The 22848-nt window shown below is 34.0% G+C and overlaps 1 protein-coding gene across 2 annotated transcripts in view; it reads right to left on the bottom strand.

Moving 5' to 3' along the window:
• The window catches only part of CFAP299 (cilia and flagella associated protein 299), a 622065-nt gene that overhangs the window by 74170 nt on the left and 525047 nt on the right, over positions 1–22848 (bottom strand). For both annotated transcript variants that reach the window (XM_012447076.2, XM_012447077.2), the window contains one exon: positions 14842–14984. In XM_012447076.2, the coding sequence (XP_012302499.1) occupies positions 14842–14984 (143 nt within the window). The remainder of the gene's footprint in view (positions 1–14841; positions 14985–22848) is intronic.

The raw sequence follows: 22848 nt of genomic DNA, 5'->3' as shown, positions 1-22848 counted from the left end.
CACTGTTGCTAAAATTCGCCATGACTTTTTCACTTTTCTGATCATATTTGTAATGTCATGCTCTTCACTTTTCTCTTGAGTGAACTCCTATTCATTTTCAAGGACAAACTGAATTATTTTCTTACAGCAGTCTTTCCTGTACTTCCCTCAAAGGATTGATTAATCACACCTGAATTAGATACATTAATATAGCACATATAATACATTATTATAGCAGCAAGTTATGCTTGATTAATCATACTTTAATGCAGATACATTATTTTAGCACTTCTAGAATAACACATAATATTTTGAGTCATTGTGTTATAATGACTAGGTTAAAAAAATCTGTGAGTGAAGGAATATATTAAATTGACATATGCTTGCTTGTGTAAATGTGTTATAAACTAAAAAATGTAAGTCATTACATTTATTATTACATATAGAATAAAAGAAAAATTATCACTCAATTTCACTTATTTCTCTATTGTCACTCAATTCACCTATTTCTCTTTCTAGGTAGTTAGATTTCCAGTTCACTCCATTTATTTTCTTTTTGTGAATTTACTTGTGTTACACACGATTTAACTTTTTCAAGCCTTGAAAAGAAAAGGCAGGAAGCCCACAGAAGCCACATGTTAATTTGTATGTTTGATCTGAAAAGCAGAAAGCTCTTTCAGAGTAGTTCCTCAAAAAATGGAGGACTAATTCAGTTTAGAAGTAGTTCATTCCTGCCTATACAATACTGTCCTCAAACAAATAAATGTAAATGAATTCGTTTATTCCTTTTTATTCCTTTTAATTTCCTTTTTAATGAATTGTATCCACTTTGAAAATCATGTGTATTACATGGGTCCCAAAATAACTATTGGGGGTATTTTGGGATTTCTTAAAATATTAATTCATATATTAGGTGACTCAAATTCAAACAGTGCAAATATCTAATATTTCTAATGTTTTCAGTTTTCATTAGAGACTATGGTAAGCACGTGTAAGAGATCATGTACTAGTTTGTATTTTGAATAACAAATATTCAACATTTGTAATATTAAATAAAATGTCTCTCCACTGATTTTTTTTCATAAACTAAAATTCACATCAAAAATAAAATAAAAAATTAAAGAAGTAATATTTACAATATTAAACATAAGCCAGATGTGGAAGCATGCTTTTCCAGATTAAACATTTACTGAGTTGGCAGGAAAAAAACTACTTCCTTATTCATCCGAGTGAGTTTTGTTTGAATGAATTCTAATTTCTTATTCCTTTACCCTTTTCACCATCTTTCTGTTGCTTTGTTTACCTAATAGTGGTTTTTTTCTTACCACTGCCTTCTACAATTCTGCACAGCTGCTTCCCAGATGAGCTAAATAGCTCATTTTCATCTTCATTAGAATGGGCTGATCCTATATAGCTTTGACAGAAGCAGGGATTGAAGTCTCTTTGGGACAGTTATCATTGCTACATATTTTTATTGAGTGAGTAGTCAAGGGAATTTGAATACAGAAAAACACTATCTAGCTCTGCATCCTTCAAATTATATATATATTCTTTGCAAACTAATGAAAGCATGTATTTGTGAAAAAATTTAAAGGCATATATTCAGAAAACAAATAACCTGACTTTTCAAGAATATTGACAACATTTCTAATCTTGTGTTTATTTATTGAAGATTAATTAACCAAATTCTACAGAGTATTACACCCAAATGCATTTAAAGTGGTTCAAATTAATATAATCCTTTTATTCTAGTTTTATTGAGGCATAAATGACAAAAATGCCTATATTTAAGATTTACAGAGTGATGTTTTGATATATGTATACATTGTGAAATGATTACCACATTAGGCTAATTAACACAGCCATCATTTCGCATAGTTACTATTGCGTGTGTATGTGTGTGTGTGAGTGTGTATGTGTGTGTGTGTGTGTGGTAAGAACATTTAAGATTTACTGTCTTAGCAAATTTCAAGTATACAATGGAGTATCAATAACTATTCACTTTGTTGTTCATTTAATCTTTAGAATTTATTCATCCTGCATAACTAAAAATTTGTATAATGACCAATATTTCCCCATTTCCATTGCCCCTGAACTCCCTTAATGTAAACTACCCTTCTATTTCTGGTTCTATGAGTGAGACTGTTTTCGATTCCACATATAAAGTGAGACCATACAGTGTTTTGCTTCCTGTGTCTAGTTTATTTCACTTAGCATTATGTCCTCCACATCATCCATGCAAAAATAGTATTTCCTTGTATTTCAAGACTGAATAATATTCCATTACATCACGTACTTTCTTCCTTTCCTCCGAGAGATACAACCTCAGTTCTGTGCCTCTTCCTTATCTTGAATAGCAATGCTGGCTGTGAGGGAATTCTCTTTTATTTCTAGCTGTTTAGAGGACTGGGATCTACAGGTTGTTCAGTGCTCAGTATGATGTCAAGAAGAATCTAGCTCCAAGAAGGGCACCCTGAAAAGGCAGGAGGCTAGGAGGCCAGACGCATACTGCACCCTCACTTCCCCCATTATAGGAGAAATAATGTACTGAGGCAAGCTTCTCAGTGATAAACTAAGGTAGTTTGGGGGAGGAACAGACATGGATAAAGTAAAACATCCTTTTCTTAATCCATATAAATGTAACTGCTTTCAGTGTGTCATCCTCGGGTGAGTCTACTTTTTTTTTCTTTTCTTTCTTTTTTTTTTTTGATGGAGTCTTGCTCTGTTGCCCAAGCTGGAATTAGTGGCACAATCTTGGCCTACTGCAACCGCTACCTCTTGGGTTCAAGCGATTCTCCTGCCTCAGCCTCCCAAGCAGCTGGGACTACAGGCACCTGCCACCATGCCCAGGTAATTTTTGTATTTTTAGTAGAGACAGGGTTTCGCTATATTGGCCAGGCTGGTCTCGAACTCCTGACCTTGTGATCTGCCTGCCTCAGCCTACCAAAGTGCTGGTATTGGAGACACGAATCATCGCACTCAGCCGATTCTATTTCTTAACTGCATTCTGAATTTCTCCTTAAAATATTTTGGTATTTATATTGTTGTTATATTGACATTTTTTTTCCGGAGAAATAATAGCTATGGCTTTCTACTTTGCCATTTTGATTACATTCCCCCACCTTCTCCCAAAGCAATAATTCTTATTTAAATGAACTCATTTCATGTATTTATACAAAAGGGATTCAATAAGATTTCCTAATTTGGAGGTGTTTTCATGAACTTCAAACCATTTCCATCCTCTCTCTCCTCCTCCCTTTCTTGTTTGAATAGATTTTCACGCCCTTTCTCCTTTATTTTTCCCATCCTTAATTTTTTTTATATTCATCTTCTGAACTTTCTTGACAATGCATCACAGTCAAAAGACTTTGGTACTCAGTTTATCCTGAAATTTAAACAATGGAATCCCAAAAGTCTGACTTTGTAGACTTCCAATTGCATGAATGACAGTGAAGATAAATTATAGGAACTAATAAGAAGGTATATTGGCATTCTGAATGAATTGGTTTTTCATGTTTGGACTCATTTATTATTGCTTTATTTATTTGAACATTAGATATGGAAAAAAAGGTTGAATTCTGTGTTATGACTAGCAAAGCTGAACAACTTTAAAAAGTGCCACTATGACATTTCACTAAATTTTGGCACACAATCTAGTAACATATGTATGCATACATATGTTATTAGACTGTAAGGTATGTTCAATAATTAAAATGACATATCTTGAAGGCTTATCTGCTTTCCACTCTTTAAAAATAATATATAAAAAATAAATAAAAAATAAACAGGGAGAGAGATCCAAGATGGCTGATGATTAGCAGCTCGGGCACGTACCTCCCAGTGAAAGCGCAAAGAACGAGAGGACGCCACACTTTCAGACGAATATTTGTTGCTCACGGACCAGGAGATTCCCAGTGGAGGGGCCCCACGGGTCGCCAGGGCGACTCTTGTGGCCGGCGTGGTGGTTTTGCTGGTGCCTTAGCACGCCCGTTCTTGGTGCAGAGTCCGGAGATTCCCGGGCAGAAAAGCACCATCAATCTTAACACCGCTCTTTTGGCCGGCTCAGTGGATTGCTCAGATCTCGGCGCAGGGAATCAACAAGTTGGACGTCAGAGACCCAGTTAGAAAGCCGGTAATTATAAAGACGACAGACGGACAAATATATAATGAAGGGAAGAAACCAGCGTAAAAAGGTAGAGAATACTCAAAATCAGAATGCCTCTCCCTCTACAGGGGATTGCAATTCCTCATCAGTAACGGAACAAGGCTTAATAGATTACACGTGTGTTCCAATAACAGAAGCAGGTTTCAAAACATGGGTGATAAGAAACTTCTGTGAATTAAAAGAACTTGTTCTAACCCAATGCAAAGAAACTAAGAACCTTGAAAAAAGGTTTGACGAACTGTTAACGAGAATGGACAATTTAGAGAAGAATATAAGTGAATTGATGGAGCTGAAAAACACAACACGAGAACTTCGCGAAGCATGCACAAGTTTAAACAGTCGAATTGATCAAGCAGAAGGAAGGATATCAGAAGTCGAGGATCAGCTCAGTGAAATGAAACGAGAAGACAAGAATGCAGAAAAAAGGATGAAAAGGAATGAGCAAAGTCTCCAGGAAATATGGGACTATGTGAAAAGACCTAATTTACGTTTGATAGGTGTACCTGAATGTGATGAAGAGAATGAATCCAAGTTGGAAAATACTCTTCAGGATATCATTCAGGAAAATTTTCCCAACCTGGCAAGGCAGGGTAATATTCAACTCCAGGTAATACAGAGAACACCACAAAGATATTCTTCAAGAAGACCAACCCCAAGGCACATAATCGCCAGATTTATTAGGGTTGAAATGAAGGAGAAAATACTAAGGGCAGCCAGAGAGAAAGGTCAGGTTACCCATAAAGGGAAACCTATCAGACTTACAGCAGATCTCTCAGCAGAAACCCTACAAGCCAGAAAAGAGTGGGGACCAATATTTAACATCCTTAAAGAAAAGAACTTTCAACCCAGAATTTCCTATCCAGCCAAACTAAACTTTATGAGCGAAGGAAAAATTAAATCTTTTGCGAACAAACAAGTACTTAGAGAGTTCACCACCACCAGGCCTGCTTTACAAGAGCTTCTGAAAGAAGCACTATACATATAAAGGAACAACCAATATCAGCCTTTCCAAAAATATATCAAAAAGCAAAGAACTTTAACACAATAAAAAATTTACATCAACTAATGGGCAAAACAGCCAGCTAGCATCAAACGCCGGTATTAAACCTATATATATTTTAATTGGATAAAAAGCCAAAACCCATCGGTATGCTGCATCCGGGCCCATCTTACATGCAACAATACACAAAGACTCAGAGAGAAGGAGGAAGATTTACCAATCAAACAGAGAGTAAAAATAAACTAATAAACAAAAAGCAGGAGATGCAATTCTCGCCTCTGATAAAGTAGACTTTAAAGCAACAAAGATCAAAAGAGGCGAGGAATGACATTACATAATGGCAAAAGGATCAATGTAACAAGAAGAGCTAACGATTCTATAGATCAACGAGATAGAAAATTAACAAGGATATTCAGAACTTGAACTCAGACCCGGAACAAGTAAACTTAATAAACATTTATAGAACTCTCCACTTCAAATACACAAAACATACATTACCACCTCACACCTATTCCAAAGGTGACTATATAATTGGAAGTAAATCACTCCTCAGTAATCGCATAGCATTTCATAGGTTTAAATTAAATATTGGTTGGCTGTTTGTTTGTTATCTTCTTCCCTTATTCCTTCCTGACTACATCATTAAGTATAATTATCAGTATAAAAGAGCTTTTCAATACCCATTACTAAATTGCATTCTAGCCTGGGCAAGAAAGCAATACTCCCATTCTCTCTCCCTCTTTCTTTTCCTTCTCCCTCCTCCCCATTCTCTCTCTCTTTCTCTTCCTTTTTCCTCCTTCCTATTCTCTCTCTCTTAAAAAAAAAAAATAAAAATAAAAAAAAATAAACATAAAATGCTGAGTGTTAAAACAAATGAAAACACTGAGATGAGATTTTTAGATCCATGTAACCAACAAGTTAACATTATACTGCCACTTCTACAGCTAAATTAACATGTAATTATTCTAACGTTTAATGGTCAGGCAATCAAAGGATAGATAAATATATAGCATGCTGGAATGTTAAAAAATAATTGGACAAGGGATTAGGAGACCTAGGATCTAGTCCCATTTTTGTTACATCTACCCTTCTGTTCGTAAGCAAGCTAATTACATATCTCTTCACTTGTGGGGTTTATACTTAAGCATCTATAGATTTTAGATTTCCAATTATCACTAGACTTCTAGGGCTACCCGAGTTGTTAATGTTGGACCACTGCACAAATGCTTCCTGACATATATTGATTTACATGTACTCCAAGAATAGGAACTGATATTTCCTGATACCTCGAAGAGCGAAATGTGTCCCCTAAAGTATCATTTACCTTAGTGATTTTATTGTGTGGAATGTTATCTAAAGAATAATGATCATGATGCATCCTTATTTCTTTTATTAATGCAAATGATATAGTCATCGTAAGAGCTGAGACAGGGAACTTGTAGGATGGTAGAGATATTTAATATCCTCAAGTTTCTTTTTGCCACATAAAATAAAATCAAATTTTCCATGGAAATAATGGGTTTGAAAATTTGTGACATGACCTGACAAACTATCTCTTATAAGACAGTATCTCGAGAAAAATGGTTCTCAGTTCTAAGCAATAAACAATTTAATTTTGGTGCATAGCTAATTTCTACATTGAAAGTTGTATACAATTTCTGTAAGCTCCACTCTACAGCTTTAACTCTACTTGAATTCTGTTATCATAAGTACTACCCTTTATTTGAATTTAGAAAATTAAATGAAAATAACTCTAGATAGCAAGGATAAATTGTTACTAATATATTTTCTTGTAAAACATAAATTTTAAAGAAGTAATAGAAAAACAAGTAGGCTTATATAAATACACAAAAGTTAGTTCATATTAGTTTAGGTGCTACATAAATTTTGTTATAAAAAGAAAATATATCTTTTTAGAGGAATGATACAGCAATACTTCTTTAACCAAGGGGTTAAACTGAGCATCACTGATAATTGGACAACTTGACATTAGGTGCTTCTTGATATGATGCAACATGTAATGGAGAAGTTCTTGTTTAAAAGAAATATTTATACTGAACAAAATCAAGCCTTTAGAGTTATCTCCGAGTATAAAGAAAATACAGAGATAAGAGAAATGAGTCAAATATTACCATAAGGAAACAATCAGACAAACTCAGAATGTGAAACAATCTAAAAGACAACTGGCCCTGTGTTTTAAAAAAGTCAATGTTGTCACAAAGCAAAGAATATTTGTCTGGGAAGTATGGAGAGAGGTGCTTTTTTAAAGAAAAAGACAGTTAAAAGACACAAGCAATGTAATTTTTATACATTGATAGAATGATAATTCACACAAGTAGCTATAATACGTTTTGGACATAATTAAGAAAATTTAAATATGAGCTAAACATTAGATGATAGTAGAAAATAATTATGAAATTTTTTATCTAGAATAATGGTGATGTTACGCAGGAGGATGTCCTTATACTCAGAAGATGCAAGATGAAATATTTTAGAGTGAAATCTATAAGCTACTTTGAAATGGTATAAACATAGACACAAATAAACATACACACCAAAATACCAAAGACAACTGAAGCAAATCTGGAAAAATGTTAACAATTATTATGTCTATGTTGTAAGTATATTGGCCTTCATTGTACGGTTGTTCTTTGAACTTTTCCAAAACTTAAAAAATTTTAATAATAAAAAGTTGGAAAAGTTGCACAAAAATTTGAATATATTTAACGTCACTGAACTGTATACTTAGAATGGTTAAATTGTTAAATTTTATGTTGTGTGTTTTTGACCACAAATTTTAAAAAGTTGGAAGGAAATCTTATGTAAAGAGTAATCCTGCCTTAACCACAGTCAGTGTCAATAAACTAGAGGTTTTGTGAGATTTCTAATTATTCACTTAAGGTTTATCCAGAGATACAATCTTCAAGGAATCACATTCTAGACAACTAAAGAAACTACCAAATGATTGCTCTGGCATTCTGACTTTTTCTCTTAAAGCAATGGACCAAACTGCACCTGAATACCTTTCTATCATTAGATAACACAGACAGCTATTTTAGTAAGGATTCAGTAGGAACTGTTAGTCCTAGTTAACGAGTTATTTGCATAGTATATGGCTTTTGGGATCTCTCTTCTCCATTTCTGAATTTTCCATGAGAGACAGTACTTAATATTTAGCTTGGAATAAAGAGAAGCTAAAATGAGTTAAGTGTTGGAAAATTAAATTTATCTGTAAAATAATTCCAAGTAGATATTACAAAAATTTTGTGAACCACAGTTCAGAGGATGTGAATAGATTCTAAAAGTATCCTGGGACATAACTGAGGTTCAACAAGTCAGGGCCAATGTTTCCCTAAAGACTTTCAGGCTGAAACCACAATTGCAGGTCACTTTTAATTCTGCTCAGAGCTCTTCCACATACAAAGCTGTGGGGACACTGTAATTCTTACTCACAGTGACTGAAAATGAAAGCCTGGTTAAGTACAAAGGGCTGTTTTTTGCCAAGCTCAATGAAAGAAGGAAGTGGCAAGGGTGGGTACAGGATAGCCAAAATTTTCTAGTCTTAACTGTGGACAGCAGGATTGCTTAAAGTTCTGAAAAACAATCCCAAATTAGGTTTTGTCAAGTGAGACATGCTTCTGCCAAAAAATATATGATTTGACAAAGATTGGGATATGGATATGAAGTCAAAAGTGACATCTTTACATGTCAAAGTCTTAAATACAATAATGTACTGAATAAAAAAATATGGCAGTGGATCTCTGTTTGGTCTTGGATTTCTGATAGTGTATGTGTGTGTATCTGTATATAACTTTGGTTAAGCCAGCTGACACTTTTATGATATAAGTTCTTTAAGTGTTAAAATGTGAAAAAGGTCTTGTATTAGTCAATTATCATATTGATATAAGGAAACACCCAAGACTGGAAAATTTATAAAGAAAAGAGTTTTAATTGATTCACAGTTCTGCATGGCTGGGGAGGCCTCAGGAAACTTGCAATCAAAGCAGACAGCACCTCTTCACAGGGCAGCAGGAGAGAGAATGCATGCCAGCAAAGGAAAAGTCAGATGTTTATGAAACCATAAGATCTTGTGAGAACACACTATCAGAAGAAGAGCATGGGGAAAACTGCCCCTATGATTCAATTACCTCCTACCAGCTCCCTCCCATGACATATGGGGATTATATGGATTACAGTTCAAGAGGAGATTTGTGTGGGGACAAAGGCAAACCATATCAGGTCCCTAACCCATAATGTTGTTGAAAAGAGAGAAGTGAAATTTTTCTTATATATATAATATTTATATATGTAATATATAATATTTATATATGTAATATATATAAATTATTTAATACAGTGCTTTAGTTATTATTTAGTACTATGCACAGTAAGTGCTCAGTTATCATCATCATTTTTAAATCATCATCATAATCATCTCAGACTCTGACTCAGTTCAACCTTGTAAACACAGTGGTATGGAACAACCTAAGGGAGACCAAGGGCTGAAATTAAACTCACCCATAGTGGGTGAGCAAAGAATATCATGACTACTCTAACAGAAAATATGACCTCTAGGATCTAAGATAGCAATTTAAAGCAGAAGCATTTTAACATGATCCTCAAAATTTCCATATGCATGTTTGCCTTAGTTTCTGCTGCTATAACAAAATACCACAGACCGAGTAATTTATGAACAATAGAAACTTATTTCTAACAGTTCTGGAGGCTGGAAAGTCCAAGACCAAGGTGCTGGCAGAATTGCTATTTGGTGAGGCCTTCTTTCTGCTTCCAAGGTGGTGGCAGAAAAGGACTTAAACTAGTTCCCTCCAGTTTTTTTTTTTTATAAGTCACTAATCCATTTCTGAGGCAGAGCTATTATGACTTTCCAAAAGCCCTACCACATCATACACCACAATGGGTAGTGAGTTTTAACATACATTTTGGAGGGTACACATTCAAACCATAGCAATATTAAATTTTGAGAAGCATGCTCTAGACTGGTGCTCTCTAATAGGGTAGCTACTACTTGCATATGGCTATTGAGTACTTGAGGTATGGTTAACCCTAAATTAAGTTTACTGTGAGTGTAAAATGCACTCTTGATTCTAAAGACTTACCATAAAAAATACAAAATTTCTTCTTAGTAAATTTATATGACATGTTAGAATAATAATGTGATAGATACGTTAAGTTAAAAAATACATTATTAAAATAATTTTCATCTATTTCTTTTTACTTATTTTTAATGTGAGTACTAGAAAATTCAAAAATACATCTATGGCTCACATTGTTGGCTCATATTATATTATATCTCTATTAAGCAACACTATTCTGGTCTACTTTTCCCCAACCCAGAGGCTGAATCTCACCCTAATCTTTAGAACCAGTACTAATCTTAGATAGGTGTGATGTAAGAAGCCAGAAACCAGAGATCACCAATTAGCCATTTGGACTAGATCTGGCTCCTTGATATACAAAGTATAGTCCATGAACCAGTAGTGAAGCATCTGAGGCATTTGAGTTTGTATATCAAGGAGCTAGGTAAATGTGGCAAGTCTCAGGTAGTGGGTTTTCGCTCAAAGAATTTCCCCCTCTCAAATTCAGTGAATATCTGCTGAAGAGACTAAACTAATATTCTAATGAACAATCCCATATTGGAATTTGGAAAAGCATTAATAACTTTAAAAATAGGCAATAGTAATACTATTTGTAGAAGCCCTGAGTTCATTTACTGCTTTTCTTTTTCCTTTTTAAATTTGAGAACCAGCCAATATGTTATCAGAATGCTTTCAAAAGAATGCACTTAAGCACAGGATAAGTGTTTATAATTCTAACTTCAGGGGTTTGGAACACTAAACATTTTAATAAAACAGATAATGGGATTGAAAGGGAAATCTGACAATAATATCTTTAAAAGCTTTAGTATTTTATGTCATTTTCTGGTCAAGGGTATGAATATTTCATGGAAGCTCTAAAAAGAAACACAAAGAAAAAGTTTTCATTTCTTTTTGATTATCCTATCTGAGGGATGGGTACAGCTCTATAGGCAAGCCTTAGATCTTTGTTCAACAAATGCATAAACATGGAAATGTAAGCAAATACATGTGCAGAAGAATAGAAATGACTCTACATGGAACAGTTGTCCTTGGGATATAAAAGCTTAAACCAGGAATAGTGTTCTGGAGGTGAGCAGTGAATTAAAATGCTGAACAACTTGTCCTCTCTCATCAATGTTTGACTTGTAAACTTAAGTAGGTGGTTTACTCTTTATTTTATTCTCTCTCAGATGGTAAGAATAACACTTGTCATACCCATATCAATAGGGAAGTGTGAAGGAGCTTGCAACTGTAACCTACTATCCACTTATAATTACTCACAAGTGTGTCAGAAAGAAAGTACTGAATCTTAAAGACATAGTCAAGATGGAAGCTGAATTGAAAAGATTACCAAGTGGTCAGGGCCCTTTCTCTGCTGCATTTCATAATAGTAGTAGCTGTCTACAGATATTTATATTTTCCACAGTAAAAATGCAAAAGACTTGAATTGTAGAAATAACTTTTGTCTCCACACAGACTAAAAGACCATGCCAAAAGGTTTGAATATAGAGACTTAATGAAATACCTAATTTCAAATTTTGGCTTTAGTTCTGAATCAAACTAGGCATGGAACTCCATATACCAAAGGGACTTTCTCCCCTAGTAACAACAGCCTAACTACCATATGTTATATTAATACTGGGCAGTTAAAGATGTAAAATCAAAAGCAAAAGTATAATATCCTATAAGACAGTATCTTTATTACTTTCAAAAAGGATGAAATTTATTAAACAAAATACAAAAGTGCAAACTGCAGAGATAAAGTTTAAAATGCATTAAAAAGACTATCAGAACTTCTGATTTCTGACCATCAAATCAATGAAAAAAAAAAAAAGAACTACACACTGAGAGATGATATTTTGTAATACACATGAGAGGCAAAGGATTAGTCAATATCCAAAAAAATAAATAAATAAAAGGAATCTTACAAGAAAAAGAAGAATAACTCACTTTAAATAATAGGAAAAAATCTTAATAGGTACTTTTCAGAAAGGAAATCTGAACAGCCAATAAAAGATGCCCAATCTAATAAATAATCAAGTAAATAAAAATTAAAACCATATTGAGAGATTATTTATAACTCACTACAGTGGGAAAAAACAGTTTGTTAACATCTTGTCTTGGTGAGGATGAGGGTTAACCTGATCACTTATACAGTACTTCTCGTGGATACAAAATAACATAACTACTCTGAAAAATAATTTGGCATAATCTGTACACTCTTTCATGTTTCTGGCTTTGCATTTTCTATAAATTAAGAAAAATATTTATTTTATATTTCTGCATGAATTATATTTCAAGGTAACCAAATAAGTGATAAGGAAAAGTTTTGCTCTATAGAAGAATTCAAGCTAAAAAATTCAGGATAAATGACAGAATTATAAAGTCATAATTATTCAACTCTTAGTAAAAATATTTAGATAGCTTTCAATAATAGATGGTAATATCATTGGATAAAATTTTATGGGAAATCTCGTAATGAAGTAATTAGACTGACACTACCTGAATGTACTGATTAAGCTCAGAGGCAACAGGCAGTATAGAGCATCATGTATTAAAATTTCCTACTTAGAAAAATATTATACTGCATTTAATCAAATCAGTTTAGAGGGAATAGAGGAATACAGATAATAGAACAAACAGCAGGATTTTACTGGATCAGTAAAATCTAGAATGTGAGACATTTCAGGACAATGTTTTTCAAGACCTGGCTTCTCCAACAAATAAATAGCGTAGAAGATAAAAAGAAAGAGGGGGACTGTTGTAAAGAAAAAAAGATGCAAAGGGTCAAGATACAGTATAACAAAACATAATATAACTCAAATTTTGATTGGTCAAACCAACTATAAAAAAAATTTAGTCAATTAAATGTTAACAAGGGTGAAAATGAAATGTGAACTAAGTATTAGATGACATTAAGGAAAGTATTTTGTTAGGTATGATAATGTCATGATGTTTTCTTTAAAAATGTTATCGGATAAAGATCCATGCTGAAGTGTTTGCAGGTTAAATTAGATATCTTACATTTGCTTTAACAAAAAAGTTAAGATAATAGAATTCAAGTTTTTTTTAAATTATTAGTTATAAAAGTGGTGATGAAAAGCAAGAGGGCTAGGATAACATCTGAATTTTGCCTTCGGTTTCAAGGGTGGTGTCATTTGCCAGGACAGGTGATACAGAAGCAACAGCAGGCTTCAGGAATTAAAATGACTTTAATTTTGAAAACAAGTTTTAAGAGTCACAAAGGGCTTGATTGAGTTTGGAAACCATAAATTATAAGCAGCAGCCATCCACACCTTTTTGAAATTTCCTAGAAATTTCTTCAGCAGTACCCAGGGGTGTAGCTACAAGTGCTGTGAAAAAAATGTCTGGATCAATCTACTTTGGAATGTCATTAGGTCAGATATAACCAAAGACCAAAAAGACATGGGCAATGGGGATTATTGCAAGAAAGAAGTTAAATGATACGTTATCCTAGGTTAAATAGAAAAGTGCTAAATCCATTAAAGTGGTGATGGGAGCCAGGTGTGGTGACTCATGCTTGCAATCCCAGAACTTTGGGAAGCTGAGTTGGGTCGATCACCTGAGGTCAGAAGTTTGAGACCAGCCTGACCAATATGGTGAAACACCGTCTCTATTAAAATACAAAAATTAGCTGGACGTGGTGGTGTGCACCTGTAATCCCAGCTACTTGGGAGGCTGAGGCAGGAGAATCACTTGAACCCTGGAGGCAAAGGTTGCCATGAGCCAAGATGGTGCCACTGCACTCCAGCCTGAGTGACAGAGCAAGACACTGTCTCATTAACAACAACAACAACAACAACGACAACAAAAGTGCTGATGGGTTAGGAAGTCTTCAGATAATATTGATAAGCGTAGATAGAGGATAGTAGGCATCTAGAGGAGGTAAGTATTGTTATAATTATCAAATAATGATCTGAATACAGTAGTGGAGAGTTAAAGCAGAATGCTGCTACTTAATTTTGGGATGCTATTGTTAAGTAAGAGAGAACAAAATGTTTTAGCTTGCATACTATATAGAAGGAAGTAGAATAACCCATCTGTGGATAGATAGGTAGAGTAGAATAGATCCTAGGTGATAGATAAGGGTTCTAGAATAAAAGGCAAGGGTCAGTAGTAAAAAGAATGATGGGTGTGAAGGAATGGCTGTCCCAGAATAGGACAGAGATGAGAGAAATGAGGGCGAGCTGGTCAGGGGCCAGCACTTTGGCTGGTGACCAAAGAAAAGTGGAGCAAAACATGTTAGATGAGCTGCTCTTGAGGCTTCTGGGCAGACCAAGTCCTAAGTGCTGCAAAAGCCTCACGAGGTTAGCAAATTTTAGGCACTACTTATAATTGAAAAGGAGTGTCACTGGGAATTTATTTATCTTATCTCTGAAGAGTCCTTTTTCTCAGGTTATTAATGGGAAAAAATGCATCTATGCTTATTCCTTATTTTAAGATTTAGTTCTTTTCATATTAGTAATCAGTTGTATCACATTCCTATTATATATACATTAGCATTTTAGGCACAATATTGACAGTAAAATAAAAAGTCTTTGTCCCTGCCTCTAAAGGTGAAAGAATTGTATATAATTTACCTCATATCTTTGGGCCTTGGAAGAAGTCTTTTTTTCCCGCTAAAGTAGACTTCAAAATCTTCAGTCTTTAGCCTGTGGGCATAGTCGATATATCCTGATATCTCTTGCCCATGAGAATTTCTGTCACGAATAAAGATCACGGACTGGTAGTGCAGAATAGAGAATAAGAGAAAAACACAAAAGAGCTGATTTATTATTGAATGCTATAGGATAGGATAATGTAAAACACTACTATGAGTGACCTTAGGAAGCAGGGCTTCCAAAAGAGTGGTTATAACATTGAACAGATTATTTTTCCCCACTACACCTTGAAAAAAAAGAAAAAAAAGAAAAAGAAAAACAACAAAAACACGTTACTGGCCAAGCGTGGTGGCATAGACCTGTACTTTGGGAGGCTGTGGCGGGTGGGATCACAAGGTAAGCAGATCAAGATCACCCTCTCTGATATGGTGAAAAGCCCTCTCTACTAAACTACAAAAAATTAGCCGGGCGTGGTGGTGCGCGACTGTAATCATTACTCAGGGGGCTGAGGCTGGAGAATCGCTTGAACCCGGAGGCAGAGTTGTCAGTGAGCCAAGATCCTGCCACTGCACTCCAGCCTGGCTACAGAACAAACTTCCCTCTCAAAACAAAACAAACAAACAAACAAACAAACAAACAAAAAACGTTACTAACAATATTCCAATTGAAAAAGGAAAAGAACAATGAAGATACAATTAACAATTAGTTGTTATTATGCTGATAGATTTCACCTGGATTGCTTATTCTGGTTGTTTAGCATTGAATGCTGAGAATATTGTGCTAAAAAGGATTCCCAGGCAAGTTCTTGGTTAAGAGGAGAAAGTGTTGTGATGGATTAGTTATATATCCCACAGATATGGCAAGAGGAACTAGCATTCTTTCCGATTCCTGTGTGCAATCTTATATAGATTTCAATCCTCAGCCCTTTTCATTTTGCCCAAATAACTCCACGTAAATTAATATCAATTTCTCCATGCTTTTAAGCCACGTCTTTAATTCTGCAGCACAAATTATAAACAAATAGTAACTCAGAGACTTCCTGAGACTCACACTGCAGACCAATGACTAGCAATACTACACCTCCTTAAGCAAGGACATAAGCTATAATTCTTAATATTTATATGCATTCTTAAAGATATTTGGCATTTTTTCACCATGAAAGATGCTCCTGATATCAATTATGTCATATTGGGACACACACACACATACACACACACGCACAAACTCAGAGAGAGAGAGAAGCCCCCTTAAATGAAATTCTATTAGAAAAATATCCCAAATATCCCCCACCAACTCTTTAAATGAGAGATGAACCAGACTTATTTCTCCAGAAGAATGGCAGTCTAGATATTGTGACTGACCTTCCTACTAAAAACAAATAAAAATTCTGAGTAAAATCTAAAACAATAACTTGTAAAATGCATTGATGCTTTGGCAAGGAAAAGAAATACTCAAAGAGTCCAAAAACTAAGTGAAAGCAGGAACCCAGGGAGGAGAGCAGGGCCTTAAAATAATCTTTGCCCTGCAAGCATTTGCCCAACCTCAGGGAATTTGAGCAAGGTTTCCATGACCTTGCAGGGTAAGGATGCAGCGAACAAATTCCACCCTTTCAGAGACAGAGGCTCATAGAATGTGTTGCCTCAACAGAAAGCTGAGAAATCAAAAATGCATGAAATACTATCTTTAATGAGTCCAGAAAATATGACAATTATCCAAGAACTGTACATCAGAGAAAATTCTTTCCAGTGAGCAAAATATACACATCTTCAGATAAAATAATAATCATCATCATAATAATAATAATAATGAGGGGCTTGACTAACAACAGATCATAGCTCAAAGAAATTCTGCAGGATATATTTCAAGCAAAAGGAAATGATTCTAGCTAGCAAGTCAAAGATAAAGAAAATTATAATGAAAGAAAGTTGCAAATACAGAAGTAAATAGAAACAAATATTGTCTGTATAAAACAACAATGATGACTTCTTAAATAAACAAAGAATATTATTTTTAAAATGTTTTAAATAAACATATATGTTGGGAGGGAGTGATTAAAGTCCTGTGATGTCCTGGAATTTTTCAGAATGAGGGCAGATATATTGATCAATTTTAGAATTTGATAAATACATGTGTATAAATCTAGGATGATTATTAAGAAATAAGAAATAGTATATATATGACCTTTAATTATATTGGGATACATAAGGCGAGAAAAAGTAATAAATCAATTAAATAGAACACAAAAGCTAAAAGGAAAAATATAGAAGAGTCAGGAGAAATAAATACACAAAATGTAAAGATAATGCTATGGGTTCAATTGTGTTCTCCCCAAATTCATAAGTTGACACCCTGAATTCCAGTACCACAAAGGTGACTGTATTTGAAGACAGAACCTATCAAAATGTGAATACATTACAGTTAGCTTTTTAGGGTGGGCTCTAATTCAAGCTGATTGTGTAAATGTGGACACACAGAGAGATGCTAGGGGTGAGCGTGTACACTGTCAAGATTCTGTGAGGACACAGCAAGAAGACAGCCACCTGTAAGGAAAAGAAAAAGCCCACACAAGAAACCAGACCTGCCAACACCTTCAACTATCTTGGAATTGTAACTTTCAGAACTGTGAGAAAATAAAATTGTGTTGCTTAAGGCATTGTCTGGGGTATTTTGTAGTGGCAGTCTTGGCAAACTCAGACAGATTATAATAAGAAAATAATTAAGTATGTGCAATAAGTATAAATGACTAAATGTTTAAGTTAAAAACAAGGTGATTAGTATATATATATGTATATAATATGAAACAATACCACTTAGAGATTGAAAGTTAGGTAATCAAAGAACATATATACAGGAGAATTTCCATCCAAAAAGAGAATAATCAGTATACTAATATTAGCCAGAATGGATTTTAACATAAAAAGCATTATTAGAGATGGAGCTTCACTGCATAATGATACAAGGTTAATGTCATAGAAAAATACAACAATTCTAAACTTGAGAAAGTCTTTAAAAACAAAGTTTCAAGATATTTAAAGCACAAATTGATAGAACTAGAAGGATATGTAGACAAGCCGTTATCACTTTGGTTAATTCATCTCCTTCATTATTTCTAGATTAAGAAGATAATGAATACATAAAAATTATAGAATTAATATGGATTTAAAAGACTTAAACACAAACATGAAGTCTTGGGGTTTATGGTAGGCTAGTATCAAAATTTCTTTACACTTCAATGTTCTTGTAAGTAAAATGACAGATAATCTAAAATTATATATATTTGGCCATGATTTCACTATTTTATGTTACTGTATATAGTCTGCTTGTGTCAGTTAAATCCCCCTTTTCCTGGAAACATGATTAAATTTATTTCAAATCTCACTTCTCCAGCCCTGTGAGAGTTAAATGTCTTCTCTGTGATTTTTGTGAATTCTTGGTTTTCTGATGCTGGAGGACTTTAAATGAGGTCAAATAGAGTATAAGTGTGCATCCCTCTAGAATCATTATATAGAGACCTCAGCAAGTCACTCAAACTACTCTCAATGTCTTGCTTAGATTCATTAGTTCTGGGCCGTTAAGCATCCTCCTGAAAAATCCTGCAAGTTTCTGTCAAAAACAAAACAACACAAAAACCAACAAAACAACAGAATCCTGCTTAGACCTGATCATTTAGCGAGTTTGGCTATTAAGCAGCCTCATTCTTCATGTTTCTCCTTTAACTCTGTAGAGCAAGAGAATAATCCTTTCCTGCCTGGAACTGCTCAGTTTACATTCACGTGCTGTCGGGGTCATCTGCCCTCAGCAACCAATTCAAAAGCATTATACAAATACTGTTTTTTTTTTCCTCAGTTAGAATTCTGGTTAATAATCATTGTATCTATGATTTTTTGTTTAATTTTCAACAAAAAATGCCCAATTAAAAATTTTAAACTTAAAATTCTAAACGCAAAAGAGATAATCATATGAGGCTGTTTTCACACAAATCTGTATAGAACAAATATAAATTCCCTCATTATGTCTTTCCAACTATGGCTACATATGGGTAAAAGTATAAGACTTGGGAAGATTTTTAAGAAGACTTTTTAGTAAAGTTTTTAAAAAGTTTGCTAAAATAAAATATTTTTCCAATATTGATAGAAATTGCTTTATTTCTAACATTGATAGAAATACCTTATTAAATTATTTTTAAAATTTGATTGGAACTATTAGTATGTGGTAATTGCTGACAAATCATCAGGAAATTACAACTCAGCATTTAATTTTAGAAATGCATCTTTTAAATGGCACAGTTTGGGGTTATGGAGCAGAAGAGGTGATAACACTGATAATCAGACAGAAGTCGGTGGCAGATGTTAATAGTTGTCAAGAACTTGAGGGCTGGTTGAAATTTCTCTGTCTTATTTATTTTACGTTTTGTGGATTACCTAAGAATTTGAATGAAGTTATACTATCAGCTTAATTGTGTATTTATTTCAAAATGTATGTTTTTCTCCAGAGTTAATAGCAATTATTTCTTCTGTGAATATTTGTTATCATTTATTAAGAGGCCACTATATTCTCAGTGAAGTTTTAAGAGTTTTACATTCATTATCTTATTTAATTGTGTCAAACATGCTATAATGGCTAGATAGCATTATTGCCCTCATTTTATAAATGCGGGAGATGAAAGCATTGAGAGTTTTGGTAACTCCCAAGGACATGTAGAGAGTGGAGCACCAAACTCACACCCAGGTTGGCTTCCCATGACACTCAGGTTCTTATCTACTGCATGATGGACAGACTTGGATTCAAATGCTGGCTCTGTCATCTGCTTACTGTGTGAAACTGGTAAGTTACTAATACGTTTTAAGATCTAGTTTCTTCTGTTATAAAATGGGCATAATAATACCTAAAGTGGTGTGTGAATTAAATAACACTACTTTGTTAAGCACTTGGTAATGCCTGGTACATGGTAAACACTCAATAAATAGTATCTATTGCTTTTGAAAACTTTTGTCATCAATGTTGCTATTGTATCTGTAGTATGTTAAGAGTTTTGTAAATTCCTTAGGGGATATGGAAATGGAATAATCATATCAGAATTCCATTACCTGGTGTATATAGTTATGGTTCAATTTCTTTCTTAAGTTTAGTTATTCACAGTTAAAACTTCTGATATAATTTGAAGCTAAAATTGAAACCAGCTTTTTAGTTTTATATGTGACAAAAGTTTTCAAAAGCAATAGGTACTATTTATTGAGTGCTTACCATGTACCAGGCATTACCAAGTGCTTAGCAAAATAGTGTTATTTAATTCACACACTAAAGTAGGTATTATTATGCCCATTTTATAATAGAAGAAACTAAACCTTAAAACATATATATATATACACACACACACACACACACAAGACACACCCAGTTGACAATAAAACCACTATTCTGGCATCCAGAATGGGACAGATAGGTCAAGAGAGCCCCTTGAAGAATTAGGTTTATTTCAGCCTGAGTGTGACATATTTCAGTAACTGAAAGCTTTGTTATTCAGAGCCCTCTACAGACTTAAGAATAATTTTAAAATGTTATAAATAATTGTTTAGGTTTACCCAATAACATTTTTAAATAATAGCTCTATTGAAGTATAGTTTACATAACATAAAGATTCACTCTTAAGTGTACAATTTAATGATTTTTAGTAAATTTATGGAGTTGCACAACAAAACTCAGATTTAGAATATTCTCATCACCACCAAGAGATCCCTTATGACCATTTGTAGCCATCCCTGTTCCCACCCCCAGCCCCAGGCAATCACTAATCTACTCTCTTTCTCTATAGATTCCCTTTTCTGGATTTTTCATAAAAATTGAATCATACAATACATGATCTTTTTCATTCTAATAACATTTTTTAATCACAGTTCATTTCCCAAAAGACACATGAAAACTATACTTTATATATCAAAAGCCTTTTTAAAAATGATGTTATGTTTTTAAAGAAAAACTTCCAAAATTCCTATCTTCCTTGGATAAGACTCTTTAATCCTGTCTAGAGCAAGTCAAGGTACAACCAACAAAAGCATTAAATAAATCAAATGCTATTAATTTGAAGCCATGAATACTGATCTATTTATTAGCAACCTAAGCAGAAAATAATAGTTTTTATTTAACCATCTAAAATTCCCACAAGAACAAGCAATGAAGAAACATCAAGATACATTACTTCTGATTTTGAAGTGGGGAATCAGACACCAAAGGGCATGTAGAATCTGAGATTTTATTGAGATAGTCTGTGACCTCAAAAGTGAACCAACGTTAGTTGAAAAGACTCACGCAGCACTTAGTTAGGTCCTCATTATCACTCATATATTGGAAAAAGATGAATTAAAGTGAAATTTAGACCATTAATATATCATTTGGGTCTTTGGCTGCTTGTCTTTTCCCAGAAGCGGATTAAAATACAAATTCATAAACTTGTTATAAGCTGAATACATGTGTTGCCTGATTTTTCTTGCCAAATACTAATGAGGAGACATAAACATGATACATTGAAACGGGACTTTATTGACAGTGAAGCCAAAGTCACTTAAAAAAAAAAAAAAGCATACTAAGCAGTATGTTGCTGCACTAAAACCGAAACATCCTTTTCCAGGCAATGAGAGCTGTCAAACAAAGCTAAGTTCTTGCGTTACCCAGAGAGCAGACTGTCAACAGTGTGCTCTCTGACAGAGACAAATGAAGGAATTGTCATGTGCTAGAATTTTAAAACTCTGGAATGCTCTAATGAATCATTAATTTTAGGGTATCTTCTTTTTGTTTCAGAACATAAGTGATTTTGCAAATGGAGCTTAAGTTCTCTAGGAATAAACTATTGTTTTCTAACATTTAAAAAGGTCTGTCATTATAAATCTCTCTGCAACAAGTTATTTTCTGAATTTTTTGTGCTGATAACTATTTTTAAATTCTATATTCTCTCAGTCAGTTGTAGTTTTATATAAATATATATATATATTTCACTGTTCATACAATTCATAGGGTTATGTTTAGCACGGTTCTTTATCTTTCCTGTTGGAGGCTTGGGCTCAGAACAAGCACACTGTTACTTCTACATCCTGTTGGCCAAAGCAGGTTGCAGGCCAGTCCGGATTCAAGAGGCAGGGCAGAGTGACTTCTCTTGATAGGAGGAGCTATCAAGTGTCATTGCAAAGGGTCATGGATAAAGGACAAAGTGGATAATTCCAGCCATTTTGTAATATGTAGTTATTTACCATAAAGATACTGAGAATTTTGTATATAGCTGGCTTGTTCATTTTGCAATGGTTGGTGGTTGATTTCTGAGGTGGAATCATTGATTTATTTTTCTATCCCAGTTTATAAGACATAACTATATTTTAAATGGTTTTATTTATTTATTTATATGTATTTTTTTGAAATAGAGTCTGGCTCTGTCACTCAGACTGGAGTGCTATGGTGTGATCTCGGCTCACTGCAACCTTTACTTTCTGGTTTCAAGTGGTTCTCCTGCCTCAGCCTCCCAAGTAGCTGGAAACAAAGGCGCATGCCACCGGTCCAGGCTAATATTTTTAGTAGAGATGCAGTTTCACCATGTTGGCCAGGCTGGTCTTGAACCCCTGACATCAAATGATCTGCCTACTGTAGCCTTCTAAAGTGCTGGGATTACAGGTGTGAGCTACTGTGCCTAGCTAAATGGCTTTATTTTGAATTAACAGTGAAATCAGGAATAATTGAAGAATACTTCGTTTCACCAGTATTCAAAATGTCCTGGAAGTTTCAGGGAATGAAAATTTTTAAAAATTGAGCTTTAACTACTTGGAAGAAGAAAATAAAATTATTATATTTATATATAAACTGGCAATTTACTTAGAAAATCCAAAAGAGTGAACTGAAAAACTTATAAGATAGTTCAATAAGTTGATCCAATACAAAATACTTATACAAAAATTAAATGGGTTTTATGCTAGTAATAACCCATTAGCTATTGTGCATGCAATC

This window comes from Aotus nancymaae, unplaced genomic scaffold, assembly GCF_030222135.1.
Source record: "Aotus nancymaae isolate 86718 unplaced genomic scaffold, 86718_ANA_hifiasm-v0.15.2.pri h1tg000006l, whole genome shotgun sequence".
NCBI lineage: Eukaryota > Metazoa > Chordata > Mammalia > Primates > Aotidae > Aotus > Aotus nancymaae.
Note: the sequence above shows the minus strand (reverse complement) of the source record. Positions and strands in the feature narration are given on the sequence as shown.